Here is a 12113-nt window from a genome sequence, read left to right as displayed (position 1 = left end):
GAAATACACCATAGCTTCATCGGCGAACCGCCGTAAATTGTTATTCACTCGCCTACTACATCATTTATCTATATAAAGAGTAATAGCAGACCTATCACACTTACTCGGTGAACTCCTGACGATACTCTTGTCTTTGATCAACACTCACCCTCCAGGACAACGAAATGAGCTCTAATAGTTAAAAGGTCTTCGAGCCCTCATGAACCTGGGAACCTTGTGGGTGAGCTCGGACCTTCGTTAACAGTCTGCCGTGGAGCACTGCGTGGGAGGCATTTCTTAAATCTAGGAAGATGGGATCTGTCTGTTACCCTCCATCCATGGTTTTTAGCATATCACGTGATAAAAGGGAGAGTTGATTTTCACATGAGCGACGCTTTCTAATTCCGTGCTGATTTGTGAACAGTAGGCCGGGATATAGGATGGGGGGGGGGGGGGCAATTTAAGGGGGTGCCAAATTTATGTTCTCGAAGAAAAAAACCTTGTTTCACAAAGCGCCTAGAATCCAGCCCACGTTGGTCTATCAATTATTCATATGATTTTGAAACGCATCCCCGTTGGTTTTTGAATATTTTTGAACACATTCTAAGTTAATTTCTGAACGAATAATACGTTGATTTTTGAATGCGCGCATAGTGTACGTGATGTCTCTGTCAGGGGAATCCCTGTCGCATCTAGAAATGGTTCAAATGGTTCAAATGGCTCTGAGCACTATGGGACTTAACTTCTAAGGTCATCAGTCCCCTAGAACTTAGAACTACTTAAACCTAACTAACCTAAGGACATCACACACATCCATGCCCAAGGCAGGATTCGAACCTGCGACCGTAGCGGTCGCGCGGTTCCAGACTGTAGCGCCTAGAACCGCTCGGCCACCACGGCCGGCTATCTAGAAATGAAAAACATTCCCGCAGACAAAAGTGGGCGGGGCTAAACAAGCTGAGCCGATTAAATCGGAACGGGTGAATGCCAATCGCTGTTTGTTAATGTGGTTGAATGGGTGTGGGAATGAGTAGCGTTGTTATAATTACTACCGAAATCCATGGAGCCAGACTACCAGAGTGAAATAAACGACTAACAGGAATAAAAGGTAAGAAAGATTACATATTAGTCTTATCGGTGTATTCAAAAAAATGAAATGTTGTCGGAAAATTTTTGCCATATCGCTACACTACTAAGGGCCAGTTGTATAGTCCCTGGTTAGCAGCCACTTAAGTTCTGTTCTCGGAATAGAGCGGCAAACTCGTTGCACAGATATTATGTGGAAGAATATGACGATTCCAAATTTATATAAAATTTCATACTGCTACTTTTCGATCTCATGCTTGAGAAACTGGAGCGCATGAATGAAATGTAAAACTGTTTTCTAACATAAAACGTTTTGCTTGTCATGGGCCTAACAGGCATTTGACACTGGTACTTCGTGAATTATATTCTGTCGTATTATTTTAAATGAGGTAGATAAAAATGTCCATTTGTGCCAAAACAGTCTCGTTTATTTGGAGTGTGTTACAATTACTGTAATATTAGAAAGACCCATTTCGTTTTATCTGGCAGACAGTTAAAAAAGGGACGTAATCAAATCGAGAAACCATACCAGTGTTGCATATTATTCGTATTAACCAGCTTTCTCGGTATTAGTCAATTACACTTTAACTTTTAATGTAGCAAAACGTTTGACGAACTTTGACGAGATAATACATTTTTTCGCAGAAAGGAAAGCACGCCATGTGAAGCTGTATTAAGGTTAGAGAGGAAAAAATGTTGCGACCTAAGGATTGACGAAATGTGTACTGTCTTGCTTTTCTCTTGTCTTTACTGGTTTTATGCTTCCTGCATTTAATTTCATGACACACAAAAGAGAAATTTATGAGCTAATAGGCAACAAAGAGTGCAAATTTTCTCAAGAGCTCTTATTCTACCAGTCACAAATAATCCCACCCAGTATTAATTGTGAGTTCTTTTTAAAGAGGGGGCTGGATGTCAAACCGGACAACTGGAAGCAGGAGAGACACCACAGGACAATTTAATTTCCACCGTCATAAATATAGATTTGATGGCTTCCATTACAAGATATACACGGTAGAATTCCATAGAGCGAAATACAGTGACATGGGATAGAAGAATGCTTTGTGAAGACGCTCGGCACTGCACTTTGGTACACTTAAGACCAAATAAATGTCTTAAATTTCCTCGAACAAAAATGTCTTGTATATCAAACTATTTAGAAAGATGTGCCCTAAAAATGAACATATTTTTGAAAAACCGACTTTTTAAAATCATTATCATCCTGTCTCAAACTCTCGGGTGGGGGGGAAGTGTCACCATAAAGTTTCTGCCCAAGCACAGGAAATCGGAAAATGTCGTACATCCGGGGCTAGTGAACAGACGTTTCTCTTTCTCGAGGACATTTATTATATTCTGAGAATATGTTCAAGAATTCTGCAGCAAACCGATATTAAGGATACTGGTTGGTAAATGTGTGGGCCCCATCACCTGCGCTTTTATCCACCTCCTACGACTTCGCCTGGGCGGCAGATTCGCAACAAAGGCAAGCAAAGTAAGAGATCAGCGTCGAAAGGTATTGTAAAACTGAACTGGGATTCCAACTGGACATGGCAACTTATTCGTTTTCAACTCTTACAGTTGCTTCTCTACGCCAGGGATATCTATATTTATGTCCTCCATGCTAAAGTCAGTGCCACTTCAAACGACGGTATGGTTTTGCATGAATGATACCTTGAACGTGAAATTTTACTCGGTGTCAGGGAACAATACATACAAGTCTCACCAGAGAACACTTTTTAATATTTAAAAATCTCCTTTACAGAAATGATTTTCTTGTTAAGAACAATCTGCATTTTCTGTCCTCTTTATTTATGCTTATATCAAGTATTTTTCCGCCAAGATTTTATTCTGTCACTTTCTAATATAATACTCTCAGCATCGCCGAAAGCAATTTTACAGCGTTTCAATATCATTGTTCCACTTCTCTTGATGTTTATTTTATGGTTTGTTCTCGTTATACATGTGTGAATATATACATACAGGGTTATTACAAATGATTGAAGCGATTTCGCAGCTCTACAATAACTTTATTATTTGAGATATTTTCACAATGCTTTGCACACACATACAAAAACTCAAAAAGTTTTTTTAGGCGTTCACAAATGTTCGATATGTGCCCCTTTAGTGACTCGGCAGACATCAAGCCGATAATCAAGTTCCTCCCACACTCGGCGCAGCATGTCCCCATCAATGAGTTCGAAAGCATCGTTGACGCGAGCTCGCAGTTCTGGCACGTTTCTTGGTAAAGGAGGTTTAAACACTGAATCTTTCACATAACCCCACAGAAAGAAATCGCATGGGGTTAAGTTGGGAGAGCGTGGAGGCATTGACATGAATTGTTGATCATGATCTCCACCACTACCGATCCATCGGTTTTCCAATCTCCTGTTTAAGAAATGCTTCTGCTTTGGCCTTTTCCGTAAGATTTTCCAAACCGTCGGCTGTGGTACGTTTAGCTCCCTGCTTGCTTTATTCGTCGACTTCCGCGGCTACGCGTGAAACTTGCCTGCACGCGTTCAACCGTTTCTTCGCTCACTGCAGGCCGACCCGTTGATTTCCCCTTACAGAGGCATCCAGAAGCTTTAAACTGCGCATACCATCGCCGAATGGAGTTAGCAGTTGGTGGATCTTTGTTGAACTTCGTCCTGAAGTGGCGTTGCACTGTTATGGCTGACTGATGTGAGTGCATTTCAAGCACGACATACGCTTTCTCGGCTCCTGTCGCCATTTTGTCTCACTGCGCTCTCGAGCGCTCTGGCGGCAGAAACCTGAAGTGCGACTTCAGCCGAACAAAACTTTATGAGTTTTTCTACGTATCTGTAGTGTGTCGTGACCATATGTCAATGAATGGAGCTACAGTGAATTTATGAAATCGCTTCAATCATTTGTAATAGCCCTGTATTTTGGGTCTATGAGTGAATGTTGTAAACGCTTATTGGGGGTGAGACTCAGATGGTGATCCTCGGTTGCAGGTATGGCATCCAGATGTGACGCTCACATTTGAAGCTACGTCCCAGGAGATTCTGGACCCCGTGTTCACCTCCAGTGCTATCGTCGAAGCCACGAGTGAGAACATCGCCAAGGCCAAAAGCTGCATTGACTCCTTTGAAGCGAATGGGGGTATGTACTAGTCTAGTATAGAATTTCAAACACACAAAAATCAGGATACAATGAAGCAATTTCACTTAACTCTCAGATATCGCCTACTGTGTTTTCACTATTAAATTTTTGTCAAAACATGCTTTTCATTAAATAAACAATACACAAAGTCAGGACAGAAACCCCATTGTCTCTATGTCAAACGTGGAGCTTTCAATGATTAAAAACGGTTCATTTCGCCTCAAACGATTCTTGCATCTCGTCCTTAAAGCTTCCATGATGTCGGGCGGAGTCCCATTCCCGGTCAGATTCCACACACACTTACGGTCGGTTCACACTAGAGTGCGGTGCGATGGCGTACTGCAGCAAACGCTTTCCGTAGCTTCAAAGCAGCACCCGGAATTGGCGTTCCCATCCGAAACGGCAATCAGTGGTAACCAGTGATAGACGGAACAGAGCTGTGAGTGGAGAATCAGTGACACGCGGTTAACAACTGACCTCTCAAACATAGGTAAGCACGACAGTATAGTTCAGAATGGGGAGTTAGAACGTGTAGCTATGGCAATTGTAAATTCGATCATGTTGGTCGAATATATTGTGTTAATGACTGCTGCAAGTGTGACAGTTTATGTGATTCACAATACCATGAGACTATATGAATGAAAGACATTGCTGGGAGAAGACACACAGTTCTTCATTTTTTAAATATATATTATTTCATATACATACATCAAAAAAGTTTTGCATCACCCCGGTTCCCAAAACTCCTGAAGATAGTCGTTGACTGAGGATATTGTATCACACACAGAGTCCCTTTGACTGTTCAGAGATGCCACTAAACCCGCCCAAAGATGTAAACAACCATACATGAGCAGCGCCTATTAGACGAAGGGATCCGACAGCCGGTCAGTTCCAGTCATTCCACGAGGAAGGAGGTGCACGGCTCGTGTTGTCTGTAGTTCAACCATGCCTAGGCGGTCAGTACCGCGGTTCCATCACGTCCTCATTTTTACTTTGTGCCAGGAAGGGCTCTCAACAAGGGAAGTGTCCAGGAATCTCGGAGTGAACCAAAGCGATATTTTTCGGACATGGAAGAGATGCAGAGAGACAGGAACTGTCGATGACTTGCCTCGCTCAGGCCGCCCAAGGGCTACTACTGCAGTGCATTACCGCTACCTATGGCTCGGAGGAACCCTGACAGCAACGCCACCATGTTGAATAATGCTTTTCGTTCAGCCACAGTACGTCATGTTACGTCTCAAACTGTGCGCAATAGGCTGCATGATTCGCAACTTCACTCCACACTTCCATGGAGAGGTCTATCTTTGCAACCACGACACCATGCAGAGCGGTACAGATGAGCCAAATAAACATGCCGACCGGACCGATCATTATTGGCATCACGTTCTCTTCACCGATGAGTGTTGCATATGCCTTCAAACAGACAATGGTTGGAGACGTGTTTTATAGGCAGCTCGGTCAGGACGAACGCCTTAGAAACACTGTCCAGCGAGTGCAGTACGGAGGAGGTTCCCTGCCGTTTTGAGGTGGGATTATGTGGGCCGACGCACGCCACTGGTGGTCATGGAAAGCGCCGTAACGCCTGTATGATACGCGAATGCCATCCTCCGACCGATAGTGCAACCATATAGGCAGCATATTGGCACGGTAATCGTCTTCATGGACGACAATTCGCGCCGCCATCATCCACATCTTGTGAACGAATTCCTTCAGGATAATGACCTCGCTCGAGTAGAGTGGCCAGCATGTTCTACAGACATGAACCCTATCGAACATGTCTGGGACAGATTGAAAAGGTCTTTCCATGGATGACGTGACCCACCAACCACTCTGGGGGATCTACGCCGAATCGCCGTTAAGGAATGGGACAATCTGGACAAACAGTGCTTTGATGAACTTGTGGATAGTATGCCACGACGAATACAGACATATGTCAGTGTAAGAAGATGTGCTACCGGGTATTAGAGGTACCGGTGTGTCCAGCAATCTGAACCACCACTTCTGAAGATCTCGCTGTATGGCCGTACAACTTGCAATGTGCGGTTTTCATGAGAAATCAGAAGGGCGGAAATGATGTTTATGTTAATCTCTATTCCAATTTTGTGTACAGGTTCCGTAACACTCGAAACTGAGGTGATGCATAACTTTTTTTGATGTGTGTATTTCGTTATTTATGTTTCCTTGTTTACCGTTAATGCAACTGGTGATTTATCATTCGTAACTGTACCCTGTCTCATTAGACAGTAATAAAATTTAAAAAACTGACCACTCTAGAAGAAAAATTTTCGATGACTCACAGTACAGCTTTTAATGTTCCGATGTGCAGTATGTGCGTTCAGTTGGTTGCAATAAATAGTGCATAGCTTTAATATGGTAGGTATTTGTTCAGAATTTATGTATCTGATAGCTGCTTTTCAATTTTTGTTGTATGAACCACACACATTTTAGCCACTCAGCTAGTGTTACTTATTAAAACAGTCAATGAAGCAGTGCTACTATGCTCAAGTCTTTACTCAAACTTTCATTAACGTATGATGTATCATCATAGGCAGGATAGAAACGAAACCAGCACCCACCACAGTAATATAAGTTTACATGCCTATTAACACCACTGGTGATGAAGAAAATGAAAAAAATCTATGACGAGACAACAGAAGAAACTGAGGCCTTAACAGAGAAAAAAAATTAATTTTAGTGGAGGACTAAAATTTAATAGTAGAACAAGGACGGGAAGGAAAAACTGTAGTGAGGGAAAGGATTTAAAGAGGTAACCGTGTTATGGTTTTTTGCCGCGAGTCGATTTTATTCATAACTAAACTTGGTTTAAGAATCGTGAGAAAAGGATCATACACTTAATATATCGAGATCGGACCTGGATAAATTGCAGAGTTATTCAGAATCTCAAAGAGAGCATTAAATAATGACTGGCTGAAACTGGAGATAGGAATGCACTACAAGACGAATGGGTAGTCTTAAGAGATGATATAGTGAAGGTGGCAGAGGGTGAAAGTGGAAAAAAGTACAGTATAAATCTTTTGATAACCTATGAGGTATTGAATACAATTGACAAGGCAAAGGGAATACATACGTCTAAGAATGAGGTACACTGAAACTGGAAACTGGTAAAGCATAATGGCCAGTAGAAAAGTGGAAGCCTATAGAAGTTTGCTAGGAAAGAATAGATGCAGATTATTGGATAATTAAATAAAGAAAAACTCGGATGCCAAGCCATATAGAAGCAAAAGAGGAACGCCTGGAAAACGGAATTGTATAGAGGAGGGAGGGAGTTAATCGAACGAACTTGAAAACCATTTTAAATTCCGGTCAAATATCTGCACAAGCGACACAATATTGATTCTACAACATATCTTAGGAGACAGACTGAAGAAAGTCAAACCTGCGTTTACAGCATTTGTAAATTTGAGGAAGCTTTTAGAAAATTTGACTGGAATATATTCATTGAATTCATAAAGGTACCAAGAATAAAACACAGGACGCAAGAAATTACTTACAGCTTGTATTGAAATATAACCTCAATTTTAAGAACAGAATGTCATGAAGGAGACAATAATTGAAAAGACAGATGTAGAGAGGATATACAATACGAACTGGTAATCTACATATACATGTACATGATTTCTCAGCAACTCGCCATTAAGTGCCTGACAAGGGGTTCATCGAACTACCATCAAGCTATTTCTCCACCTTTCCACTCTCGAACGGTTCCGGGGAAAAAAGAGCCCTTAAGTCTTTCGTATTGCTCTGAATTCTCTTATTTTATCATGATGATCATTTCTCCTGAGGAGGTTGTCGTCAACAGAACATTTTCGCAATCGGAGAAGAGAGTGACGGAAATTTTACGAGAAGATTCTGCCACAACGAAGAATGCCTTTGTCTTAATGATTGCCACCCCAATTCACGAATCATGTCCGTGACACTTTGACCCGCACTTGGCGATAATAAAAAACGAGCCGCCCTTCTCTGAATTTATTCGATGTCCTCCGTCAGTCCCCTCTGACGCGCATACCACAGCGTACAGCAATACTACTGAAAAGGCGGACAAAATGGCTCTGAGCACTATGGGATTTAACAGCTGAGGTCATCAGTCCCCTTAGAACTACTTAAACCAACTAACCTAAGGCCATCACACACATCCATGCCCGAGGCAGGATTCGAACCTGCGACCGTAGCGGTCGCGCGGTGCCAGACTGAAGCGCCTAGAACCGCTCGGCCATTCTGGCCGGCAAGGGCAGACAGGCAGGGTGTAAGTAGTCTCTTTAGTAGACCTGTTTGCGTTTTCTAAGTGTTCTGGCAATAAATCGCTCTCTTTAGTTTGCTTTACCCGCAGCGTTATCTGTGTGACAGTTCGAATTTAAGTTATTCGTAATTGTAATCCCTAAATATTCAGTTGAATTTACAGCCATTAGATTTGTGTGATTTAACGTGTAACCGAAACTTAGCGGAGATGTTTTAGTGCTCAAGCTGATGACGTCACACTTCTCATTATTTAGAGTTAATTGCCATTTTCGCACCATATAGATATTTTGTTTAAATCATTTTGAAATTTGGTTTGATTAGCTGACGACTTTAAAAGACGACTGCCTAATCTGCAAACAGTCTAATTGGGCAGCTCAGATTGTCGCCTATTTATGAAGATCAGGAACATATCTATATGGTGCGAAAATGGCAATTAACTCTAAAGAACGAGAAGTGTGACGTCATCAGCTTGAGCACTAAAACATCTCCGCTAAGTTTCGGTTACACGTTAAATCACACAAATCTAATGGCTGTAAATTCAACTGAATTTTTAGGGAGTACAATTACGAATAACTTAAATTCGAGCTGTCACACAGATAACGCTGCGGGTAAACCAAACTAAAGACAGCGATTTATTGCCAGAACACGTTGGGGTTTGCTAGATATTACTACTGATGGATGTCGCATGACATCTACCACGTTAACTTCTCCATAATGCGCACCTAGATGTATTAATTCTTGGCCTAGTTCTCTGAAACCTTCACCGGAAACAGCATTAAAATGCCTTAGATCTTTAGCACACATTGCAACACACTTTGCTGTAATACTATTTTTTATTACTGCCTATATCTCTGAAGGAGCTGTGCTTCTTTAAATGAGTGTTTCCCGACTGGTAACACAATAATGTGGAGCTGTTTATGCACGATACGTACCCAGTAGACGTGCTGTTTTCGTCTACGACCAACAGAAATGTACTCCATGCTTGGCTTTTTAGAACTTCTCGTTTCTTCAATGTGTAAACATTGGTTTCAATCTTACGTCTTATTGCACTGGCTTCCTCGCGCTGCATGATTACAGAGAGAGACACACCACAAATGAGAAGCCCGTACTGGCTGCAGTCTCACACGGATTATGACACGTGTAATGTGTTTCAATTTACGTGCTACGTATTCGGTCACGGCTTCTATGCTCGGTCACGAGAACTAGTGCGGGCAGCCTATCCAGTTAGGGTGTGCTCGCCCCATCTCGTATTTTGTGCTCGCGTACTCGGTCGTGCAGGACTCTACTCAGGACCCTGTCTGGGAGCTGCCTATTGATGGCCCTTGTGGTTACTGAAGCACCAGATGCATGGGGTGTCGGATCGCTCATAATAATGAATTCGGGGCTCTGTGTGTCTTTCTGACGATTGCTCGGTCATCACGTTCCGTCGTCTCCCTGTGTCGAGTGCTTCCATCTTGAGTATGTATTTGGACACGGTGCATGGGGGCTTAATTAAATATAATGCAAATATTTTTAATTTTTAGTAGCTGTCTGGGCGGTTACGCAGTCTCGTAAACGGTTGGCCCTGACTGGTATTTGTACGCAATCTGACTTCATAGAACAACAACAAAGAATGAAACGAAATTTCCGTTAACACAATTAATTAATTAAGTCCCCAGCAACTATAAAACCTACGAAACAACAAAACACAAGTGTAGCTGTTCTGTGTGTGGAAGTGTGATTCAACGTACACATCTGGCACGGTTCTTCCTCAATACGACAAGATGCTTTAAATACCATTTATATTGAAGTAATTAAAAAAAATAAAAAGAAATACTATAATGCCCATAGAAACCAGAAATACAGTCTAATACAAGAACACAAGCAAGATGCTTTGTTGGCTGAACCTGTGACCAAGAGGCATTATTGTTTAAGACATTGAAATAATAAAAAAAAGGAATTTTTTACCTTCATATATATTGACAAAAAGCACACTCTGATCATTACAGCATCCCCAATCCAACAATATCTGGTGTCTAGCCCATCAAAACAATATGTCAGCACCTGAACAAGCACTCTCCATGGGAACTTCTCAACAACGACTCACCACTGCTACATCTCAACAAGCACTCTCCACCACGACTTCTCGATAAGCACTGCCTACTACGACTTCTCGACAAGAACTGCCAGTGGAGGCGGCTGAATAATACTCTTTGGCGCAATCTTTGGCGCTGTGGCTCAGTGTAGCCACCTTTCATATGCCCCCCCTCCACGGGTCAGAATTTGATGGTATTTTTGCCAGCATTGGTGGTGAAAATACCACCAAATTCGTGCAAAAAAAAAAACACAAACAAAAATAAAAGATAATATTAATAATTAAATATCACATAACTAGATAAAATTTTGGCTTTGCACTGACCGTTCCATATCCTAATATATAAAATACAGTAAGGAATACAAATGTTTTCATACATGTCATTTTACATAATAGTTTACACAAGTATCATGTGGTTAAACCATTCAATCAATAGCGTCAGCAATGACGAATATGTACCGGTAAGAGCCTCATAACATTTCATAAACAGTAAACACACAAAAAAATCAGTTTATACAAATATTCACGTAAAATGCTTTCCATAGTTCAATAAACAAGTAGTTGACAGTTCCAGCAGTAGCACCCAGAAATGGTCAACAGGTGCAGACACCAACGAGTGACATTATTTCAGTAGAAACAGTTCCATCAGTGGCACCCAGAAATGTTAAACAGGTGCAGACAGCAAGAAGTAACATCATTTCAGTAGAAACAGTTCTAACAGTGGCACCCAGTAATGTTGAACAGGTGCAAACACCAACAAGTGACATTATGTCAGTAGAAACAGTTCCATCAGTGGCACCCGGCAATGTTGAGCAGGTGCAGACAGCAACAAGTGACATCATTTCAGTAGAAGCAGTTCCATCAGTGGCACCCAGCAATGTTGAGCAGGTGCAGACAGCAACAAGTGACATTATTTCAGTAGAAACAGTTCCAACAGTGGCACCCAGCAATGTTGAACAGGTGCATATAACAGTCCATAATATTCACTATCACTAATCAGACAGTTCATCAGAGTTTATCAGCAGAAATTAAACATTTCCAAGTGGCCCACATCAATGTTGAACTGGTGCAGGTATGAACAACAGTTTGAATGCACACACAATTGCTTTTACTAAATTATCATCAATGCTCTTACACTAAACATACAATTTATAACAAACACACAAATGATATCAGATAATTATCATATTAACTATTACAATACACAAATAACAGTAAACCTATAATATTTATGGGTGTCAGTGCAAGCCACAACAAACAAGTAAAATAATATTTAGGAGATAGGTCGGTACCAACTATTTGGGATTAGGAAAGGAAAACACGCAAAACACACTCACTTCATCTTTCATCCACATTAAGTGCTACTGTGTAGTTGAATAGTGTTAACTGTGTAAATGCAATTCTGTCAAAGATTTGATGTTCGACATGTGTATCAAGTAGTACTGGCAGCAATGTATAACAGTCAATAATAGTTAGTCAACATCATAGTCATCATGTCAAGACCAATGTCTGCCAAGCCAAATCAAATATACGGTTGTTGAACAACTGTCAGTGTGCCAAGATATGCAATTACTCCCTCTCTCCAAAAAAAAGTAAA

At 41.4% G+C, this 12113-nt stretch overlaps 1 protein-coding gene across 1 annotated transcript in view; it reads left to right on the top strand.

Annotated features, from left to right (window-relative positions):
• LOC126463248 (inter-alpha-trypsin inhibitor heavy chain H4-like) overlaps window positions 1–12113 on the top strand; it is a 170187-nt gene that overhangs the window by 67367 nt on the left and 90707 nt on the right. The window contains exon 8 of the mRNA XM_050096144.1: window positions 4038–4185. Coding sequence (XP_049952101.1) covers window positions 4038–4185 — 148 coding nt within the window. The remainder of the gene's footprint in view (window positions 1–4037; window positions 4186–12113) is intronic.

The sequence above is a fragment of the Schistocerca serialis genome, chromosome 1, assembly GCF_023864345.2.
Source record: "Schistocerca serialis cubense isolate TAMUIC-IGC-003099 chromosome 1, iqSchSeri2.2, whole genome shotgun sequence".
NCBI lineage: Eukaryota > Metazoa > Arthropoda > Insecta > Orthoptera > Acrididae > Schistocerca > Schistocerca serialis.
The sequence above is the reverse complement of the archived record's forward strand: the minus strand, read 5'-3'. Positions and strand labels throughout refer to the sequence as shown.